The following is a 22,358-nucleotide window of genomic DNA, read 5'->3' on the forward strand; positions in this document are numbered from 1 at the left end:
GAGGATCACTTTGGAATCCCTTGGGATCGGCGCTGTTTTCCCGCCAAACCTGGGGGTTTAAAACCTTTTATTTATCCACAAAAAGCAGCGGGGGGAAGGAAAAAAGGGAACGCGACCGTTCCGTCACTTCCGGCATTCCGTGGGACGTTCCAGGGGGATCCAGAGGCTCTGGAGTCACGGATTGGGGGATTTGAGGAGCAGGGAGTCATGGCAGGCCACGGCGATGCCCCCGATGAGGTTCAGGAATTCCTGGAAATCCAACTGCCCGTCGCTGTTCAGGTCCAGCTTCTTCATCATCCTGTCCACCACGCCCGGATCCTTCTGGTTCTGCGGGAAAACCGCGGGAATTGGTGCCTGGAGCCAGCGGGAATTCCCTGCCCGGGAGGGAAGGAGCTGAAACATCCCGATCCACGGGCAGGGAGGTTCCCGCTCTGCCGGCTGGGTCCAGGCTGGAATCGGGCACTTCCAGGGATGGGGAATCCATGGAATAACTTGGGGCAGGGAAGGATTGATCCCTAAAATCCCATCTGAGCCAGCCCAGGGAATCCTGGAATGGTTTGGGACGGAAAATCCTGAAATGTCCACACTGAGCGATGTTCCCACAATCCCAGCCTGCTCCAAACCCCATCCCGGCGCATCCGCAGGGCCGGGACCCCCCGGATCATCCCATGGATCCCATTCCACGGATCCCATTGCTTCCGTGGGTCCCATCTTGTGGGTCCCATCTTGTGGATCCCAACCTGTGGATCCTGTTTCTCCCATGGATCCCATGGGTCCCATCCCATTGCTTCCATGGATCCCATTTCTCCCATGGATCCCATTTCTCCCGTGGATCCCATTTCTCCCGTGGATCCCATTTCTCCCATGGATCTCATCCCGTGGATTCCGCTTCTCCTGTGGATCTCATCCTATGGATCCCCTTTCTCCCGTGGATCCCATTGTTTCCATGGATCCCATTTCTCCCGTGGATCCCATTTCTCCCCTGGATCCCATTTCTCCCATGGATCCCGTTTCTCCCGCGGGTCCCGGCCCCGTTCCCGCACCTTGGTGAAGGCGGCCAGCTCGGTGTCCATGAAGGCGCGGAATTCCCGCTTGGAGAGGGTGCAGGAATCTCCCTCGCGGCCGGCGTAGCGCTGGAACACGGCCAGCAGCGACTCGATGCAGCGCTCCGTCTCCGTGGGCTGGGAACGGGAACGGCCGGATTTGGGATCGGGAAAAGGCCCCGGGAGCCTCCGGCGCCCGCTCCAGGTGAGCCAGGGACAATCCCGGGATTGTGGGGATGAGGGAAAGGGCTGGGACTGGGAGCACCCTGGGATTTTGGGGAGGAGGGAAAAGGCTGGGATCGGGAGCACCCTGGATTTTGGGAATGAGGGAAAAGGCTGGAGGAGCCTCTGCCCATTCCAACTGCGCCAGGGACAGCCCTGGGATTTTCGGGATGAGGGAAAAGGCTGGGATCAGGAGCACCCTGGGATTTTCGGGATGAGGGAAAGGCTGGAGGAGCCTCCTGCACCCGCTCCACGTGTGCCAGGGAGCTGAATCCTGAATTTCGGGGGAGCAGGGAAGCACCTCCTGCTCCTATCCCAGGTGTTCCAGGAGCAATCCCGGTTTTTCTCGGGATGAGGGAAGGGCTCGGCCGGACCCGTTCCGCCGCATTTTTCCCTGGATTTCTCTGGCAGGGCCCGGAGCGGGAGCGGCTCCCGGAACATCCCGGGGGAGGGGGAGCGGGAACGGCCGGGGCTGGATCCGCCCTTTGGATCAGGCGGAACTTTGGGGGATGATTCCGTTTCCCTCGGTTTTTCCCTGTTTTTCACCCATTTTCCCCTGATTTTCCCCTTTTTTTTTTGGTTTTTCCCTGCTTTTCCCCATTTTCCTGACGATTTTTGCCCCTGCTTTTCCCCGTCCCCATTTTTTTTCCCTGTTTCCTTCCTGGTTTTCCCCGGTTTTTTTCCCCCCGCCCCGGTTTTCTGGATTTTTTTCCTCTGATTTTTCCCATTTTCCTCCCGATTTTTGCACCTGTTTTCCCCGTTCCCCCTCCCCATTATCCCCCCTGATTTTCCTCCTGGCTTTTTTCCCAGTTTTTCCCCCCGCCCCGTTTTTCCTTCCCTCGGGCTCATTCCCTGTCCCCTCCCCGCTCCAACTTTGGGGAGTTTTCTGGGAAAATCCCCTTTTCCCTTTCCCCCTCTGGAATCCCCTCTCCCGCACCCTCCGGACCCTTTTTTCCCCCCCTTTTCCCTGGAAAATTCCTTCCCTTGGCACCATCCCCGCCTCCCTCCCGCTCCCACTTCGGGGCGTTTGGTGGGAGAAGTCCTTTCCCCCCGCATTCCCGGGAATCCCTCACCATGGCTGGGACGGGACAGGCGGCTCCGCTCGGGCTGGAATTGTCGGATCGGGAAGAAGAAAAGGAAAAGTTCGGGGGAAGTGGCGGGAGCCCCGCCCGGGCTGAGTCAGCGCCGGGCGCGTTGGGCAATTCCCGTTTCCAGCGGCAACCGCGGCTCCTCCCGAGCCTCTGGAATGTGCCCGGCCCCGCCCCGAGGCTCCCCCGGCATTCCCGGATCCCGCTTTGCCCCGCTGGGATAACCCCGGAGTCCTCCCGGGCCGGGGGGTGCGGGGAGAATCCCCCCCAAAAATCTGCAGGGGGGAGAAAAGGGGGAAAATGGGGAAAAGGGGGTTTTCCTCCAAGAAAATCTTCCCGGAGAGGCCGGAGCTGGGGCCGTGCTCGTGTCCCTGTCCCTGTCACCGAGCCCTGCTCCGGTCACCGAGCCCTGCTCCGGTTCCTGTTCCTGTTCCTGTTCCTGTCCCTGTTCATCCCTGTCACTGTCACCGAGCCCTGCTCCTGTTCCTGCTCCTGCTCATCCCTGTCCCTGTTCCTGTCCCATCCCTGTCCCCGTGTTCCTGTTCCTGTCACTGTCCCTGTCCCTGTCCCTGTCCCCGAGCCCTGCTCCGGTCACCGAGCCCTGTTCCTGTCCCTGTTCCTGTCCCTGTTCCTGTCCCTGTCCATCCCTGTCACTGTCACCGAGCCCTGCTCCTGTTCCTGTTCATCCCTGTCCCTGTCACCAATCCCTGTTCCTGCTCCTGTTCCTGTCCCATCCCGGTGTCCCTGTGTCTCTGTGTCCCTGTGTCCCTGTGTCTCTGTCCCTGCTCCTATTCCTGTCTGTGTCCCATCCCTGTCCCTGTTCCTGTTCCTGTCCCTGTTCCTGTTCCTGTCCCTGTTCATCCCTGTCACTGTCACCGAGCCCTGCTCCTATTCCTGCTCCTGTTCCTGTTCATCCCCGTCCCTGTCACCAATCCCTGTTCCTGCTCCTGTTCCTGTTCCTGTCCCATCCCTGTCCCTGTGTCCCTGTGTCTCTGTCCCTGTGTCTCTGTCCCTGTGTCCCTGTCCCTGCTCCTGCTCCTGCTCCTGTCTGTGTCCCGTCCCTGTCCCATCCCTGTGTCCCGGTGTCCCTGTGTCCCTGTGTCTCTGTCCCTGCTCCTGCTCCTGTCCCTGTGTCCCTGTCACAAGGTGACAGCTCCGGGACAGAGCCCTGGGAGAGCCTCTGGAGGCTCCAGCGGGATGTGGGAATGGGAATGGAGGAAGTGGGAATGGGAATGGGGATCTGGGGGGATTTGGGATTGGGAGGAGTGTGTGACCTGAACTGGGAATGTGTGACCCAAACTGGGAATGTGTGACCCGAACTGGGAACGTGTGACCCGAACTGGGAACGTGTGACCCGAACTGGGAACGTCTGACCCAAACTGGGAATGTGTGACCCGAACTGGGAATGTGTGACCCGAACTGGGAATGTGTGACCCAAACTGGGAATGTGTGACCCAAACTGGGAATGTGTGACCTGAACTGGGAATGTGTGACCCGAACTGGGAATGTGTGACCCAAACTGGGAATGTGTGACCCAAACTGGGAATGTGTGACCTGAACTGGGAATGTCTGACCAGAACTGGGAATGTGTGACCTGAACTGAGAATGTCTGACCCGAACTGGGAATGTGTGACCCGAACTGGGAATGTGTGACCTGAACTGGGAATGTCTGATCTGAACTGGGAATGTGTGACCCAAACTGGGAATGTGTGACCTGAACTGGGAATGTCTGACCTGAACTGGGAATGTGTGACCCAAACTGGGAATGTCTGATCCCAGCTGCGCCCCCCTCCCATCCCTCCGGAACGGGACACACAGAGCCGCTGCAGGAATCAGCCGTTTATTCCCATTTTCCATGCAATAAAAAGGAAGGAAAAGGAAAAGGAGGAGAAGGAGAATCCCCCACCCACCACCAGCACCCTGCGGCCGCCCCAAACCCCGGAGCCTGGAGCTGGAATTCTGCTGGAATCAAGGCTAAAAAGGGGATTTTTTTTTTTTTCCTTTTCCCAGCCCTGATCATTTCCAGGCCCCAAAATCAGGAATTTTTTTGAGTTTTCACGGCAGAAGCCAAGAGGAGGGGCCAAGGGGACCTGAAGTGACACCCCAGGGTGCAAAAGAGGACAGAGGGACCCAAGGACTCCAATTAGAGCAGGAAAAGTGATTAAATATCGAGGGGCACCCCCGACCCTCCAAAGGACCCGCGGCGGCTCCGGGCAGAGGCAGATTCCCCTCAGGACGTCTTGGATTCATCCCTCGGCGCCTCCGGCTCGGCCTCCTGGCGCTGCTCAGCTTCCCGAGGGATCTGGGAATCGCCGCATTCCCGCCGGCTCCTCTCGCCGGGCTCCTCAGGAGCCTCCTGGGCTCCCTCTCCAGGATCCCTGCGCTCCTCATCCCGACATTCCCGAGGCTCCGGAGCCGCTGGGCAGCTCTTGGCCCGGCCGTCCTCGCACTCTCTCCGCCGGCAGCCGGATCCGGGCGGGATCTTCTGGGATCCCGCGTCCTGGGGCCGATCCCGCCGCGCCTCGGGGGTCTCGGGGCTCCTCCGCGTCTCCTTGGATTTCACCCGCTCGCCTTTCGCCGCCTCCGGCTCGGCGGGATCCCGCGGCGCCGCGTCCTCCCCCTCTTTTCCGGAACTTTCCGGGCGCTGCTCCGGAGCCTCGGGGTTTTCCTGGGATGCGGGCGCGGGGCGGCGGCACACGATCTCGTAGGCGGCGGCGCCGGCGTCGCCCGGGTTCTGCAGCACGTGCACCAGGTAGGCGACGGCCGGAGGCGCCGCGGGATCGGGGAGCAGCCGGAGCTCGGGCCGGAGCTCGGGATCGGCGGGGCGGAACCGGACCCTGAGGTCGCTGACGGCCGCCTCCCGTCCCGGGGGGCAGAGATCGGCCACCTCCAGGGTCTGGAACGGGCAGCGCCCCTGCTCCAGCTCCTCCTCGTCCTCCTCCTCCAGGACCTCCAGCCGGATCTCCTCTCGCTGGTCTCCGGTGGCCGCTTCGGCCGCCCCGGCCTGTGTCCGGCGGCTGCGGCGCTCCGAGACCTCCAGCTCCTGATCCCGATCGATTCTCCTCTCCCTCAGGGACTGTTCCCTCTCTCTTTTGGTGCAAATTCTTCTGTCCTCCTCACACTCACGGGGCCGTTCTCTCCTTCCCAGATCCTCTCGTTGTTCCCGTTCCCGGATCTCTCGGCGCACTTTGACATCGGCTTCTGCTGCAGCCACTGAGATCTCTCTGTCCCTCTCGTACCTCACGGATTCTCTCTGTCTCCTCCCATCAGCGTCAACCTCACGAATTTCACGCCCTCGTCTCTCCCGTGTCTCTCTCTGGTTGATCACAGCCTCTTGTTCCTCCCTGTCCCGTGTGCGGCGCTCACAGACCTCCAGCTCCTGATCCCGATCGATTCTCCTCTCCCTCAGGAACTGTTCCCTCTCCCTGACCCGGGAAATTCTCCTCTCTGGTTCTTCCTCCTCCTCACACTCACGGGGCCGTTCTCTCCTTCCCAGCTCCTCTCGTTGTTCCCGTTCCCGGATCTCCCGGCGCACTTTGACATCAGCTTCTGCCGCAGCCACCGAGGTTTCTCTTCTCCTCTCATAGATTTCTTGTCCTCTCCTTGCATCTACTTCAGCGTCAACCTCACGAATTTCACGCCCTCGTCTCTCCCGTGTCTCTCTCTGGTTGATGGCGGCCACTTCTATTTCTCTTTCTTTTGTGCGGCGCCCTGAGACCTCCAGCTCCTGATCCCGATCGATTCTCCTCTCCCTCAGGGACTGTTCCCTCTCTCTGACCTGGGAAATTCTCCTCTCCGGTTCCTCCTCCTCACACTCACGGGGTCGTTCTCTCCTTCCCAGATCCTCTCGTGGTTCCCGGATCTCTCGGCGCACTTTGACGTCGGCTTCTGCCGCAGCCACTGAGATCTCTCTGTCCCTCTCGTACCTCACGGATTCTCTCTGTCTCCTCCCATCAGCGTCAACCTCACCAATTTCACGGCCTCGTCTCTCCCGTGTCTCTCTCTGGATAACAGCAGCCACTTCTTCCTCCCTGTCCCGTGTGCGGCGCTCACAGACCTCCAGCTCCTGATCCCGATCGATTCTCCTCTCCCTCACAGCCTCTTCCCTCTCTCTTTTGGTGCAAATTCTTCTCTCCTCCTCACACTCACGGGGCCGTTCTCTCCTTCCCAGATCCTCTCGTTGTTCCCGGATCTCTCGGCGCACTTTGACGTCGGCTTCCGCTGCAGCCACCGAGGTTTCTCTTCTCCTCTCATAGATTTCCTGTTCTCTCCTTGCATCTACTTCAGCTTCAACCTCACGAATTTCACGCCCTCGTCTCTCCCGTGCCTCTCTCTGGATAACAGCAGCCACTTCTTCCTCCCTGTCCCGTGTGCGGCGCTCACAGACCTCCAGCTCCTGATCCCGATCGATTCTCCTCTCCCTCAGGGACTGTTCCCTCTCTCTGACCCGGGAAATTCTCCTCTCTCCTTCTTCCTCCTCACACTCACGGGGTCGTTCTCTCCTTCCCAGATCCTCTCGTGATTCCCGGATCTCCCGGCGCACTTTGACGTCGGCTTCTGCTGCAGCCACTGAGATCTCTCTGTCCCTCTCGTACCTCACGGATTCTCTCTGTCTCCTCCCATCAGCTTCAGCCTCACGAATTTCACGCCCTCGTCTCTCCCGTGCCTCTCTCTGGATAACAGCAGCCACTTCTTCCTCCCTGTCCCGTGTGCGGCGCTCACAGACCTCCAGCTCCTGATCCTGTTCCCGATCCCGATCAATTCTCCTCTCCCTCAGGGACTGTTCCCTCTCTCTGACCCGGGAAATTCTCCTCTCCGGTTCCTCCTCCTCACACTCACGGGGCCGTTCTCTCCTTCCCAGATCCTCTCGTCGTTCCCGGATCTCCCGGCGCACTTTGATGTCAGCTTCTGCCGCACCCACCGAGGTTTCTCTTCTCCTCTCATAGATTTCTTGTTCTCTCCTTGCATCTACTTCAGCGTCAACCTCACGAATTTCACGCCCTCGTCTCTCCCGTGTCTCTCTCCGGCCGATGGCGGCCACTTCTATTTCTCTTTCCTTTGTGCGGCGCCCTGAGACCTCCAGCTCCTGATCCCGATCGATTCTCCTCTCCCTCAGGGACTGTTCCCTCTCCCTGACCCGGGAAATTCTCCTCTCCAGTTCCTCCTCCTCACACTCACGGGGTCGTTCTCTCCTTCCCAGATCCTCTCGTTGTTCCCGGATCTCCCGGCGCACTTTGACGTCGGCTTCTGCTGCAGCCACTGAGATCTCTCTGTCCCTCTCGTACCTCACGGATTCTCTCTGTCTCCTCCCATCAGCTTCAGCCTCACGAATTTCGCGCTCTCGTCTCTCCCGTGCCTCTCTCTGGATAACAGCAGCCACTTCTTCCTCCCTGTCCCGTGTGCGGCGCTCACAGACCTCCAGCTCCTGATCCTGTTCCCGATCCCGATCAATTCTCCTCTCCCTCAGGGACTGTTCCCTCTCTCTGACCCGGGAAATTCTCCTCTCCGGTTCCTCCTCCTCACACTCACGGGGCCGTTCTCTCCTTCCCAGATCCTCTCGTTGTTCCCGTTCCCGGATCTCCCGGCGCACTTTGACATCGGCTTCTGCCGCAGCCACCGAGGTTTCTCTTCTCCTCTCATAGATTTCTTGTTCTCTCCTTGCATCTACTTCAGCGTCAACCTCACGAATTTCACGCTCTCGTCTCTCCCGTGTCTCTCTCCGGCCAATGGTGGCCACTTCTACTTCTCTTTCCTTTGTGCGGCGGTCACAGACCTCCAGCTCCTGATCCTGTTCCCGATCCCGATCAATTCTCCTCTCCCTCACGGCCTCTTCCCTCTCCCTGACCCGGGAAATTCTCCTCTCTCCTTCTTCCTCCTCACACTCACGGGGTCGTTCTCTCCTTCCCAGCTCCTCTCGTTGTTCCCGGATCTCCCGGCGCACTTTGACGTCGGCTTCTGCTGCAGCCACTGAGATCTCTCTGTCCCTCTCGTACCTCACGGATTCTCTCTGTCTCCTCCCATCAGCTTCAGCCTCACGAATTTCACGCTCTCGTCTCTCCCGTGCCTCTCTCTGGATAACAGCAGCCACTTCTTCCTCCCTGTCCCGTGTGCGGCGCTCACAGACCTCCAGCTCCTGATCCCGATCGATTCTCCTCTCCCTCACAGCCTCTTCCCTCTCTCTTTTGGTGCAAATTCTTCTGTCCTCCTCACACTCACGGGGTCGTTCTCTCCTTCCCAGATCCTCTCGTTGTTCCCGTTCCCGGATCTCCCGGCGCACTTTGACGTCGGCTTCCGCTGCAGCCACCGAGGTTTCTCTTCTCCTCTCATAGATTTCTTGTCCTCTCCTTTCATCTACTTCAGCTTCGACCTCACGAATTTCGCGCCCTCGTCTCTCCCGTGTCTCTCTCCGGCCGATGGCGGCCACTTCTACTTCTCTTTCCTTTGTGCGGCGCCCTGAGACCTCCAGCTCCTGATCCTGATCCCGATCCCGATTGATTCCCCTCTCCCTCACGGCCTCTTCCCTCTCCCTGACCCGGGAAATTCTCCTCTCTGGTTCCTCCTCCTCACACGCACGGGGCCGTTCTCTCCTTCCCAGATCCTCTCGTTGTTCCCGTTCCCGGATCTCCCGGCGCATTTTGATGTCAGCTTCTGCCGCAGCCACTGAGGTTTCTCTTCTCCTCTCATAGATTTCTTGTCCTCTCCTTGCATCTACTTCAGCGTCAACCTCACGAATTTCACGCCCTCGTCTCTCCCGTGTCTCTCTCTGGCTGATCACAGCCTCTCGTTCCTCCCTGTCCTGTGTGCGGCGCTCACAGACCTCCAGCTCCTGTTCCCGATCCCGATCGATTCTCCTCTCCCTCAGGGACTGTTCCCTCTCCCTGACCCGGGAAATTCTCCCCTCCGGTTCCTCCTCCTCACACTCACGGGGTCGTTCTCTCCTTCCCAGATCCTCTCGTGATTCCCGGATCTCCCGGCGCACTTTGACGTCGGCTTCTGCTGCAGCCACTGAGATCTCTCTGTCCCTCTCGTACCTCACGGATTCTCTCTGTCTCCTCCCATCAGCTTCAACCTCACGAATTTCGCGCTCTCGTCTCTCCCGTGTCTCTCTCTGGATAACAGCAGCCACTTCTTCCTCCCTGTCCCGTGTGCGGCGCTCACAGACCTCCAGCTCCTGATCCCGTTCCCGATCCACCCTCCTCTCTCTCACTCTCCCTCTTCTTCTGGGATCATCTCTTTCCCCCCTCTCCTGCTCGTACCGGATCTCCCTTTCCCTTTCCACAGATTCCAGCTCCCTCCTCGTCCTCCCGCATTCCCCGAGGTCGATCTCTAACGGTTCCTCCAGGTACGCCTGGTGCGGCCGCCTGCACTCCGGGCGTTCCGGCTCCTCCGCCCGGCAGCTTCTCCCTCCCAGCGCTGCCTCTTCCAGCTCCCTCCGGCGGCGGTCCCGGTTCCTCTCCTCCCGGAGCTCTCCCGCTCCCCGCGGCCGCTGGGATCTCTCATCCCGCTCCGGCCGCGGTTCCCAGCCCATCCTCACGTCTGCCGCTTCCTCCTGCCGGAGCCGCTCCCGCTCCCTCCTCTCCCGCTCCTCTCCTCGTCCCTCCGGCTCCGGGAGCTGCCGCCGCCTCCGGCTCTCCTGCCGCTCGCACGGCTCCCGGCCCGCTTCCCGGTATTCCCGGGGGATCGGCTCCCCCGGCTCCCCGCGCGGTCCCGCGTCCCTCCCGCTCCGCCTGCGGCATTCCCGATGATCCCTCCTCCTTTCCTCCAAGATTTCCACCTCCCCTGAGACCCTCAGGTCTCGCTGCAGCTCGGCTTCACGCTTCCTCTCCCACGTTTGTTCCTCCTCCTCCTCCTCCTCCTCCTGGAGCTGCCGGCGGCTCCCTCTGCTCCTCAACTCCGGCTCCCGGAGGGATTTTCCGCAGGTCGGGAGCTTTGTCCTCTGCACCAGGAACGGCGCCCTGGGCTGGAAGCAGAAGCAGCACTTGGCCACGCGGAACACCAGGAGGAGGAACTCGTTGAAGTCGATGTCCCCGTCGCCGTCCCACTCCAGGAACTGCAGGATCTTCTCGACGGTCTGGGGGTCGTGGGGTTTCTGCAGGGAAAAAACGCGGGGCGGGGGGGAAAAGGGGATTTTTGTCTCCCTGCTCCTTGGGGGAGAAATGCGAGGAATGGGAGGAGCTGCAGGAATTCTCCTTCCACCTCTCATAATTTCCCTTTCTGGGCTCGGCACCAGCTCTGGGAATTCATCCCCGTTTTCCCGGCTGTTCCCCGGCGGCTGATGAGCAGCTCCTTGTTTCTGGGATTTCTCCTTCCACAGGATAAATTCCCTCGAAGGAAAACCAAACTTCCCCCGGTTCATTCTCAAGCTTTTGCCCTTTTTTGGTGGCAAAGCGCGTCAGAAGAGTCGTGGGAGCAGTCGCAGAATCCCAGGATTGGGAAAGAACTCCAAAATCAATGAGTCCAGCCTGGAATCCAACACCCAAACCAACATCCCTGGACAATTCCCTGGACAGGAATTCCTGGACACCTCCAGGGATGGGGATCCAAACCTCCCTGAGCCCCTCCTGAGGCCTGGCCGCCCTTTCCAGGAGGGATTTTCCCAAATTTCCCACCCTGAGCCTCCCCTGGCCCAGCTCGAGGCCGTTCCCTCTTGTGCTGGCGCCGTTCCCTGGGATCAGATCCCAAATCCCCCTTTTCTCAGGATCCTCCATCTCCTTTTCCCCGGCGTGAAGGACCCCAACCCTTGGTGGATCCCTGCCCGTTCCCTTCCCAGGGGAGATTTCCCATTCCCACATCCCAAACCCCTTCCCGCTCACCGCGAGGGCGTCGGCGAATTCCCGGAGGATGAGCTCCCTCAGGGTCCCGCGGCTCAGCCCGGAGCCGCTCCCGGCGCCGCGGGCGTGCCGCTGGAAGACGCCGACGATGGTGGCGATGCTGTCCAAGAGCGGGGACATCCTCGGATCCGAGCGAGCCTGGACGGAAACGGGATCCAGCGTTATCCTCACCGGAATTCCCTGCGGGAAAGGCGCATCCGGGCCCGAGCCTTGGATGGAGGTGCAGCGGGGAGAGGGAGGAGGCGGGGACAGAGCGTGAGCAGAAAGGTGATTGGATGGAAGGATGGATGGACAGAGCGTGAGCAGAAAGGTGATTGGATGGAAGGATGGATGGACAGAGCGTGAGCAGAAAGGTGATTGGATGGAAGGATGGATGGACAGTGAACAGAAAGCTGATTGGATGGAAGGATGGATGGACAGAGCGTGAGCAGAAAGGTGATTGGATGGAAAGATGGATGGACAGTGAACAGAAAGGTGATTGGATGGAAGGATGGATGGACAGTGAGCAGAAAGGTGATTGGATGGAAGGATGGATGGACAGCGTGTGAGCAGAAAGGTGATTGGATGGAAGGATGGATGTACAGAGTGTGAGCAGAAAGGTGATTGGATGGAAGAATGGATGTACAGAGTGTGAGCAGAAAGGTGATTGGATGGAAGGATGGATGTACAGTGAGCAGAAAGGTGATTGGATGGAAGGACGAGTGCACAGAATAGGAGCAGAAAGGTGATTGGATGGAAGGATGGATGTACAGTGAGCAGAAAGGTGATTGGATGGAAGGATGGACGGACAGCGTGTGAGCAGAAAGGTGATTGGATGGAAGGGCGCGTGCACCCCAGCCCTGAGCTGGGCCAGCCAATGGGTGCCCTCTTTCTGTTGAGGAGAATTCCCGGCTCCACGCTCCCCACCAGGAGCGCATTCCAGGGTTTCAGTGGGATGGGGAGCGGCCTCTGGCCTGGCCACGGACGCGTCAGGGTGACGTTGGAGCGGGGATGGTGACGCGGATGGGGCCGTGGACGGCGGGGACGGATCCTGCTCCGTGGGGTTGTCCCGTGGGATATTTCCTTGGAATGGACCCTAAAGATGACCCAATCCAAGCCCTCTGCTCTCCAGGGAGGTTCTCCTCTCCAGGTGAGCCCCTCCAGCTCTCCCAACCTTTCCTTGGAGCATCTCCACGGCCTCATTCCGGGAGCTCCTGGTGTTTCCAAGGATCCGTCCCTGTGATCCCGGAGCTTTAACCCGACCCAAGACAAGATCTGGGGCCGAGACCTCAAAAGCTGCGCCCGGAAACCTCGGAGGCCTCCTCCTTCCCTCCTTCCTTCCTTGTGGGATCCCTCCGTGCCCGATCTGATCCCGGGGAGCCGCGCCGTGCCCGATTCCCGCCTCCGGAACGTGCCCGGGCTCACGAGCACTCCCTGCCCCTCAGAAATCCCGGGATTTCCGTGGGAAAGGAGCCGTTTCTCCAACGGCTTCCCCAGCTCCAGCCGGGAGCTGACCCCACACCGGAGCAAATCCCTGAACCTCTCCCAGACTCCCATCCCTCACCGCCAACCCAACCCAACAACTCCAAACGGGAGATTCCCCAAAAAAAACCCCTCCTCCCGTCCACGGCGGAGAAACGGCGATATTCCCGGCAAAGGGAACATTCCCGGCAAAGGGAACGTTCTTGGCAAAGGGAACATTCCCGGCAAAGGGAACATTCCCGGCAAAGGGAACGTTCTTGGCAAAGGGAACGTTCCCGGCAAAGGGAACTTTCCCGGCAAAGGGAACGTCCTTGGCAAAGGGAACCTTCCTGGTAAAGGGAACATTCCTGGCAAAGGGAACCTTCCTGGCAAAGGGAACATTCCTGGCAAAGGGAACGTTCCTGGCAAAGGGAGCATTCCCGGCAAAGGGAACATTCCCAGCAAAGGGAGCGTTCCCAGCAAAGGGGACAATCCCGGCAAAGGGAACGTTCCCGGCAAAGGGAGCGTTCCTGGCAAAGGGAGCGTTCCTGGCAAAGGGAACGTCCTTGGCAAAGGGAACCTTCCCAGCAAAGGGAACATTCCCAGCAAAGGGAACATTCCCAGCAAAGGGAATGTTCCCAGCAAAGGGGACATTCCCGGCAAAGGGAACGTTCCCGGCAAAGGGGACAATCCCAGCGAAGGGAACTTTCCCGGCAAAGGGAGCGTTCCCGGCAAAGGGAGCATTCCCGGCAAAGGGGACAATCCCGGCACAGGGAGCGTTCCTGGGGGAGCCACTCACCCAAGTCTCCGGCGGGATCAAGCGGATTCCTGGGAAGCCGTGCGGGGCCTGGGGAGCGCGGCGCTGCTTTTATCGGGTCCCGAAGGGCCGGGAGCGGAGCCGCCCCTTGTGGACGTTGTCCTGATTCATCCCGGGCCCAGCCCGGCCCCAAACGGGTTATTTGGCTTTATCAACCCTTCCCTATCATTTTCACCCCGAAATAGCAGCGGCTCTTCGGGGCCGGTTCCGCCTAATCCTGGAAAATCCTGGCTGTAAAATCCTTTTACGGTCGCATTTCGGGGTTTTGTTTTGTTTTGTTTTGTTTGATGGGGGGGAAACATCTGGGCGTAGATGGGAGGGAGGGTGGATTTCAAGGTAAATATTTGTGTTGTGGGTGGGAGTTTGTGCCTTTAACGCACGCGGGAAAAACCACATCAAAATAGGAATTAATATTTAAATTGAATTAATTAAACCCATTAAATTAATTTAATTAAATTAATTAAATTAATTAAAGAGAAAATCCAGGTGCTGACGGCGACAGAGCTCAGGACGAGCAGATCGGGGACAACCAGGATCTTTACGAGCCACAAAAATGGTCCCGCAGTTCCAGGGGGGAATTTTGTCTCTTTGTTTTTGGTGCTTTTCCTTCAGAATTCCAATCCCGAGGTCGCTGAGGTTCGGATCGGGCAAAGGGAAGAAAATTTAATCCCTAAAACCTGGGTGAGATCCCCAATTCCCGCGGATTTCGGCCCGTGGGTCGGGTTTTATTCCTTGTTGGGTTTTATTCCTATTTTACTCCCTATTAATGAGCATTTGGCCGCATTATCCAATAAAAAAAAAAGATAAATCAACCAGAACCATTTTTAAATGATTAAATGAATTTTTATACAAATTTCTGAACGAGGAAATTTGAATCCACTGACGACTTCTCACTGAGGAAAAACCACGGCAAAACTTCTGATATTAATTGGAGGGTTTTAATTTCAGCTTCGCTCGATTTTAATTAAAAACAAAAGCAGAAACCTCTGCCGTGAGGTCGATTAATGCCGAATTCTCTCCGGCTGCCCTCGGGCCGTCATCACCTCACAATCTCCTCATTTTTAATTTTAATTTTTTTTTAATTTAAACCTCTGAACGGCGAATTAATGAACTATTCCTTTATCCCCCCCAGGAGCTCTCCCAGCGCTTGGAGGGAATCAGGAAAATTCCAGAGCCTGGATCTGGGGTTTGGAAGGGGGGGGACGAGGTGACGGGGACATCCCGGGGAGCAGGAACTCGTCCCGCAGCCTCGCCCCTGGGCGTAGGAGCCCAATTAATTACCGCCGGGTAATTAATAACCTCAGGGACACTCAGCCCGGGGATTGTCCCCAACCTTCATTTTTGGGCTTTTTTTTTCCCCCCCGGATTGAAATTATCCCGGTTCAAAGGAGGCCCCGCCTGGGCGCTAATGACACCCTTGGGAGGCCGTAATTCCCGGGTGGATTTGGGGCTCATTATGCAAACGAGGGGGGGTTGGTGGCCTCTAACTGTCGGGGATCCCCACCCCAGGGGCCGCCGCCTCGGGAACCCGCCCTGGAAGAGGCCCCCGGCCTCGGGAAGCGCTTTCCTGGGATTTGGTGACGTCCCTGGGAGGAGGCAACGAGGATCCAGGCACGTCCTGGCTGTGCTGAATCCCATTGTCCTGATGGAGTTTTCCCAAAATTGCTTTTCCTGAGGTTCCAGGCACATCCTGGTGCTGCTGAACCCCGTTTTCCTGCTGGAGTTTTCCCAAAATTGCTTTCCCTAAACCTCCAGGCAGATCCTGGCTGTGCTGAATCCCCATTTCCTGCTGGAGTTTTCCCAAAATTGCTTTTCCTGAGGCTCCAGGCACATCCTGGTGCTGCTGAATCCCCTTTCCCTGATGGAATTGTCCCAAAAATGCTTTTCCTGAGGCTCCAGACTCGTCCTGGTGCTGCTGAATCCCCTTTTCCTGCTGGAGTTTTCCCAAAATTGCTTTTCCTAAAGCTCCAGGCACATCCTGGCTGTGCTGAATCCCCTTTTTCTGCCGGCTTTTCCCAAAAATTGCTTTTCCTGAAGCTCCAGGCACATCCTGGCTGTGCTGAACCCCCTTTTCCTGATGGCTTTTCCCAAAAATGCTCTTCCTGAAGCTCCAGACACAACCTAGTGCCGCTGAATCTCCTTTTCCTGATGGAATTATCCCAAAAATGCTTTCCCTAAAGCTCCAGGCACGTCCTGGCTGTGCTGAACCCCGTTTTCCTGCTGGAGTTTTCCCAAAATTGCTTTTCCTGACCCACCACCAGCAGAATCCGCACCATGCCTTGGGCTGGATCCAAAGGAATTTGGGCAGGAGGGTGAGGAAGGGGATTCTCCCTCCCAGCTGGGCTCTGGTGGGATCCCACCAGGAATTCTGTGCCGGGTTCTGGTGTCCCCAACAGAAAAGGGTTCCAGACCTGGAATTGTTGGAGCGAGCCCAGAGGAGGCCAGGAAGTGGATCCAGGGGGCCGGAGAAGCTTCCCTGTGGATCCAGGCTGGGAATGTTGGGAATGTTGGAGCCTGTGGAGAGCTCAGAGCCGCTCCCAGGATCTGCAGGGGCTCCAGGGAAGCTGGGGAGGGATTTTTCCTCAGGAACCGCAGGGACAGGGCACAGGGAAAATGGGGTCGGGGGGACAGAGGGGGAATTGGGAGAAAACCCCAAATGGGAACACAGAACGAAATCCAGAAATCCCAGAGCAGGAACCTAAAAATCCCCAAACGGGAACCCAAAAATCCCCGAGCAGGAATCCCGAAATCCCTAAACAGGAACCCAGAAATCCCAAAATGGGAACCCAAAAATCCCCAAAACTCCCAAAACCTCTGTCAGGAACTGCGCAGGAATGGAGCAGCAGGAAAAGGTATTTTTGTGATTTTTGTGATTTTTGTGATTTTGGTGATTTTGGTGATTTTTGGTGATTTTGGTGATTTTGGTTATTTTCATTATTTTTGGTGATTTTGGTTATTTTGGTGATTTTGGTAATTTTGGTAATTTTTGTGATTTTGGTGATTTTTGTGATTTTGGTTATTTTTGGTGATTTGGGTTATTTTTTGTGATTTTGGTGATTTTGGTGATTTTTGTGATTTTGGTGATTTTGTGATTTTGGTTATTTTTGGTGATTTGGGTTATTTTTTGTGATTTTGGTGATTTTTGTGATTTTGGTGATTTTTGTGATTTTGGTTATTTTTGGTGATTTTGGTTATTTTTTGTTATTTTTACCACTCCGGGGTTGGGGCGATGCCGGAGCCGCGCCCGGGGCTGGGAACGGGTTTGGTGGGAAGGGAGGGGAAACAAAGGAATGAGGAAGATGAAGATGATGAGGAAGATGAGGAAGATGAGGACGTTGGGATGGGAATTGTGCCGGCTCCGGGGGGCTGGAGCGGGGCCAGGGATGGGAACAGGGAATGGAGAATCCTGAGGGAGCTGGGAATGTTCATCCCAGAGAAAAAGGGGGATCCAGGGGGGATTTGGGATCTGATCCAGGGGGATTTGGGATCCTCCGGGGGGATTTGGGATCCTCCAGGGGGATTTGGGATCCTCCAGGGGGATTTGGGATCTGATCCAGGCAGGATTTGGGATCTGATCCCAGGGAACGGCGCCAGCACAAGAGGGAACGGCCTCGAGCTGCGCCAGGGGAGGCTCAGGGTGGGAAATTTGGGAAAATCCCTCCTGGAAAAGGGAAAAGGTCTCGGGAGGGGCTCGGGGAGGGCTGGATCCCCATCCCTGGAGTGCCCCGGGAATTCCTGGAGATTCCTCTGGATGACCAAGGCGGGATCGAGCCCAGGCTGGACTCGGTGATCCCGGGAATTCTCTTGGAAATCTTCTCCCGCAGCGCCCCCAAGCGGCTCCGGGAGCGGGGATTCCCGGGGATTCCCGGGAATGTTCCCGACGCGGGATCCCGGTTCCGCGGGAAGTTTTCATCCCCTCCTTAGGGATGTTTTCACCCAGTTCCTCAGGAGGTTTTAATCCCATTGTTTGGGGATGATTTCCTCCCATTCCTTGGGATGTTTGATCCAATTCCTCAGGACAATTTCATCCCATTCCTTGGGATGTTTTGATCCAATTCTCAGGACATTTTCACCCAGTTCCTTGGGATAAATTCATCCATTCCCCGGGATGTTTCCATCCCCTTCCTCGGGATCTTTCCACCCAATCCCCCAGCTGGAATTCTTTCCATCCTTAGCCCGGATTTCCCACGGAATTACGGACTCCGCGCTCCTGCTTTCAAACCCCGGGTTATTTATTGATTTATTTGAAAATTTGGAAGCAGGTTTTTTTTTTTTTCCCGGAGGTTCAGAAGGAGGCGGAATCCCTGCTAATTCCATGGAAACCGGGGAGGGAGCCGCCGGGGCGGGGAGCGGGGAGCAGCTCAGCCCTGCTGGACGCGGAGGAATCCGGCCCGGACCAGTTCTCCCAGTGGCCTGCCCGGTTTTCCAGCGGCATTTCTGGCTGCTGACTCCGGGCATGGAGCAGGGACGGGCCCCGGAACATTCCCAAACATTCCCAGGAGTTCCTTATCCTGGATTTTGGAGCTCCCGGGACAAACCCACCCCGCCAGGGGGTTCTGAGGGGTCCCTGGGCAAACTGGGAGCTGCTGGTTTAACTGGGATTCTCCGTGCCTGGAGGAGCCTCTGGGGCTGGGGGCTCATCCCAGGAAAACGTGGATTCCAGGCTGGATTCCAGCTCCAGGGATTTGCTTCCCCCCAAAAAAACAAACCCCAAAACCAACCCAAGAGCAGCCGCAGCCCTGGGGTGCTGCTGGTGGTCCCCAAAGGCAGATCCAGCCCAGAATTCCCTAAAAAAAAAATGTTCTGATCCGTGGGGAAGGAGCGGCTCGGGTTTTATTTCCCAGGAAAATTGGCTTTCCTCAGGATTCCCGTGACTTTAGTGGGAAAAGCCATCGGGAAAGAGGATTAAAAATGCAAAGACGGATCCACAAATGAATTAAGGCGGGATCCGAACGTCCTCGTTCCTCCGTGGGAAGCGAAAAGGCGCCGGGTGGCGAAACAGGACCCCGGCTGCAATTCCCACCTGGATCACTTTCCCAATTACTTATTGCGCTCCTGGTTGGGCAATCAAAATGAGAGACTAATGAAGAGATGATTGAAAAGCAGCTCTTTTTTTTTGGTTTGTTTGTTTGTTTTTAATCTCACGTGAAGCAATTTGGGAAAATTCCTCCTGGAGAAGGGAAAAGGCCTCGGAAGAGGCTCAGGGGAAGCTCGGACTCACGGGAGCCGGGCCGGGATCCCCTTCCCTCATCCCCCCGATCCCAATCCTATTTCTTGCCCCGGAACCAGCTCTGGCAGCGGGAAAGGCAGCGCTCCACGATGCTGGAAGTGCAGGAGTCGAGGCGGAACGGTCTCCGAGGGGACGTTTGGGATCCTCCGTCCTTGGTGGGATCCTCGATTCCCTGGGACTGGGAAATCCCGCTTTGGGAAGCGCAGGGATCCACGGAAATCCCACTTTGGGACACACAGGGATCCACGGAAATCCCGCTTTGGGAAGCGCAGGGATCCACGGAAATCCCGCTTTGGGAAGCGCAGGGATCCACGGAAATCCCGCTTTGGGAAGCGCAGGGATCCACGGAAATCCCGCTTTGGGAAGCGCAGGGATCCACGGAAATCCCGCTTTGGGAAGCGCAGGGATCCACGGAAATCCCGCTTTGGGAAGCGCAGGGATCCCCCGGGATCGTGCCCTGGGCCCGGCAGAGCTCCTCCGCTCCCAGATCCAGCACCTCGAGGGTGCAGGGCTCCGGAGCCGCCAGCGGGAGCTCCGGGGGGAGCTTTTCCAGGGAAATCTTTTCCATGTTGTCCAGGCAGGCGTCAGCGGGACACAGCTCCACGGTCAGGATGGATTTCTGGAGCGGGAACGTCATCACGCACATCCCGGGAGTCTCGAAGGTGAAGGGTTCCTCTCCGGAGCTCGGGATTCCCGCGGGATCCGCGCAGGATTTCCCGGAGGGAAGCGGGGGGGGACAGGAGGGACAAACGTCCTGGCACGGGCAGGGATCCACCCGGGAATTCTGCTCCGGGGCCACCGCGGCAGCGCTGGGATTGCTCTGGGCAGCCACTTCCAGGCAGGAGCAGGGCGAGCGCTGGGAATTCATCTCCCTACGGAGAGCTGGAAGGTAAAAGAACGGCTTCACACCCAATCCCGCGGGAAAACCGGGAAAAATTCCGCGTTTTTTCCAGCTTTTCAAACCCCCACACTCAGCTTTTCTCACTAAAATCTGCTCCCAGCCAAACAATTCCCAAAAATTTGCCAGATTTTGGGGGGGGGGATTAACAAAGGATTTGGTTCCCGTTTTCAGGTTTGTAAATTTCAAGGGACTCCCTTCTCCCGTTGTTTTTCCCTTCTCCCGTTGTTTTTCCCTTCTCCGGTGGTTTGGAATGGATCCTGGATCTGTGAGGACGGGGTTTTATCCCTCTAAACCCAGTGCTGGAGCAACAGGAATTTCCCAGAGCATCCCCGGGAATTCCGGAATTCCAGCCAAGCCAGGGCCAGGGGAAGACCTTTGCCCTTCCAAGCATTAATCCCAGAGGAAATCGAGCACCACAAATCCCCTCTTCCAGCTTTCCCAGGAATCTAATCCGGAAAATCATCTGTAAGGATCCCAAGGAGACTCACCTGGGTCAGGAATGGCAGGGCAGGGGCGGCCGCGTTATCCCGGGATATTCCTGGGGTATTCCTGGGATATTCCTGGGGAGTTCCTGATGTGTTCCCGGGATGTTCCCGATGTGTTCCTGGGATGTTCCTGGGATATTCCTGGGATATTCCTGTGTGTTCCCGGGATATTCCTGGTGTGTTCCTGGGATATTCCCGATGTGTTCCCGGGATGTTCCCGATGTGTTCCCGAGCCTCCGGAGCCGGGGAGCCCCAGGCACCCCGGAGCTCCACGGCCTCGCTCCGCCTCTGCCCCGCCAGGGATGATTTGCCTAATTATTTTTAATGGAAAACGCCGGAGCCGGACCCGGAGCTCGGGAATTCACGTGGGGCCGCAGACGCCAGGGAGGAATTTGGGAAATGAGAGGATTCCCATAATCAGCCGGTGACGGGGCAGGATTTCGGGATGCTCCCGCAGCCTCCAGCCCGGTGCCGCGTGAGGTCCATTAGGGGCCGGGATGGGATGTGGGATTTGGGGAATTCCTTCATTTTGAGCCACGTCCGACCCCTTTTCCAGCCTGTTTTTTTCCACGGAGCCGCTGGAAGCTCTTCGCTCGCCGCTCTCCTCGTGGTGTTTTCCGCCTGCTCCCGAAGTTCTGACTCAAATCCTGTCTCCGTGAGGAGCAGGCAGGTGACCGGAGGAGTGACCGCCGCCCTTTTCCCCTTCATTTCATCCCGAACCAGCTGAATTCCACCCAGCCGGAAATGCAGGAACCCCCAAAAATCCTGAATCAAATCCGTTCCCATCCCCACCTCCCGGAAAAACCTTGGCAAACCATTGGAATTGTTTGGCTGAGGACAGATTTGGGCAAAGGAGAACTCCTTTCTGGGGAGAGGCGGAACAGAAAAGCCAAAAAAAAAAAAGCAGGAAATTTTTCCTGCGGTCAGCAGCAAACTCCCAACCCTTGGAGGGAGCTCACGAACCCCAAATTTATTTATTTCCAGGAAATTAAAAAAACAAACAAATCAAAGCCCCATCCCACACTGGAGACCCGGATCTGGAGGGAGAAGAGCCAAGGCCCGTTTCGGGGGGAGCGGCCCCGGCCCTGGCGCGATCCCTGCTGGCCCCGGCCGCGTCACCGGTGGAATTCCGGAGCCTGGGATGTCTCGGGGGAGCTGCTTGGGGCTCTCCTCCTTCTTTTCCAGGCTTCTCCGTGGGGGACAAAGCGGCGGCTGCGAGCTGCCACGGCAGCGTGGAGTTTGTCACCTCCTAGAGCTGGCTGTCACCTCCTAGAGCTGGGTGTCACCTCCTTGGGCTGGGTGTCACCTCTGGAGCTGGGTGTCACCTCCTAGAGCTGGGTGTCACCTCAGGCTGGCTGTCACCTCTGGAGCTGGGTGTCATCTCAGGCTGGGTGTCACCTCAGGCTGGCTGTCACCTCCTTGGGCTGGGTGTCACCTCCTAGAGCTGGGTGTCACCTCCTAGAGCTGGGTGTCACCTCCTAGAGCTGGCTGTCACCTCAGGCTGGCTGTCACCTCCTAGAGCTGGGTGTCACCTCTGGAGTTCGGTGTCACATGAGGCTGGGTGTCACCTCCTCGAGCTGGCTGTCACCTCTTAGAGCTGGGTGTCACCTCTTAGAGCTCAGTGTCACCTCCTCGAGCTGGCTGTCACCTCTGGAGCTGGGTGTCATCTCAGGCTGGCTGTCACCTCCTTGGGCTGGGTGTCACCTCCTCGAGCTGGCTGTCACCTTCTCGAGCTGGCTGTCACCTGGGGCTGGGTGTCACCTCCTAGAGCTCGGTGTCACCTCCTCGAGCTGGCTGTCACATCAGGCTGGGTGTCACCTCGGGCTGGGTGTCACCTCCTAGAGCTCAGTGTCACCTCCTCGAGCTGGGTGTCACCTAGAGCTCGGTGTCACCTCCTGGCACCAGCAACGGGCACAAGGATGGGCCCAAAGGCCACCGAGGCCGAAGGCTTCCTCCTCTTCCTCGCCCTGGCTGTGCCCTGGGGCCGGGAGAGGCCCTGGCAGATCCCGGAGATCCTCGGAATGTGAAGAATTCCCTGGAGGCCGACGCGGCCAAAACCCCGACCAGATCAAATTTGTGTTAAGGAAGAAAATCAGAGAATTGTGGCAGAAAAATGTCCGGAGGGGCCAGGGCAGGGATGGGAATGGGAATGACCGGGGCTGTGTCCAGGTCTGGACAATCATGGAAAGATGGGAACGGGGCTGGAGAAGGGAATGGGGGATCCTGAGGGAGCTGGGGGGGGCTCAGCCTGGAGAAAAGGGGGATCCAGGGGGGATTTGGGATCTTCTGGGAGGGATTTGG

At 57.7% G+C, this 22,358-nt stretch overlaps 2 protein-coding genes across 2 annotated transcripts; both read right to left on the reverse strand.

Annotated features, from left to right (window-relative positions):
• Nucleotides 1-45: 45 nt before the first annotated feature.
• On the reverse strand, nt 46-2,555 carry LOC120747573 (protein S100-A11). Its single transcript, XM_040053581.1, has 3 exons — nt 2,339-2,555; nt 1,044-1,181; nt 46-327 (listed from the first exon to the last, which is right to left on the reverse strand). Exons 1-3 carry the CDS (start codon nt 2,339-2,341, stop codon nt 175-177), a joined length of 294 nt encoding a protein of 97 aa, XP_039909515.1. The 5' UTR covers nt 2,342-2,555; the 3' UTR covers nt 46-174.
• Nucleotides 2,556-4,583: 2,028 nt separating this feature from the next.
• LOC120747566 (trichohyalin-like) lies at nt 4,584-11,304 on the reverse strand. Its single transcript, XM_040053573.1, has 2 exons — nt 11,167-11,304; nt 4,584-10,442 (listed from the first exon to the last, which is right to left on the reverse strand). The coding sequence occupies exons 1-2, from the start codon at nt 11,302-11,304 to the stop codon at nt 4,584-4,586; spliced, it is 5,997 nt and encodes a 1,998-aa protein (XP_039909507.1).
• Between the last annotated feature and the right edge of the window lie 11,054 nt (nt 11,305-22,358).

The sequence above is a fragment of the Hirundo rustica genome (assembly GCF_015227805.2).
Source record: "Hirundo rustica isolate bHirRus1 chromosome 29 unlocalized genomic scaffold, bHirRus1.pri.v3 SUPER_29_unloc_BUSCO_136144at7742, whole genome shotgun sequence".
Taxonomy (NCBI): Eukaryota; Metazoa; Chordata; class Aves; order Passeriformes; family Hirundinidae; genus Hirundo; species Hirundo rustica.

Coding starts and splice junctions, on each gene's coding strand:
- LOC120747573 (XM_040053581.1), bottom strand. Junction 328..1,043: donor AGCTGGCCGCCTTCACCAAG/GTGCGGGAACGG, acceptor GTTTTCCCGCAG/AACCAGAAGGATCCGGGCGT.
- LOC120747566 (XM_040053573.1), bottom strand. CDS start 11,304: ATGTCCCCGCTCTTGGACAGCATCGCCACCATCGTCGGCGTCTTCCAG. Junction 10,443..11,166: donor AATTCGCCGACGCCCTCGCG/GTGAGCGGGAAG, acceptor TTTTCCCTGCAG/AAACCCCACGACCCCCAGAC.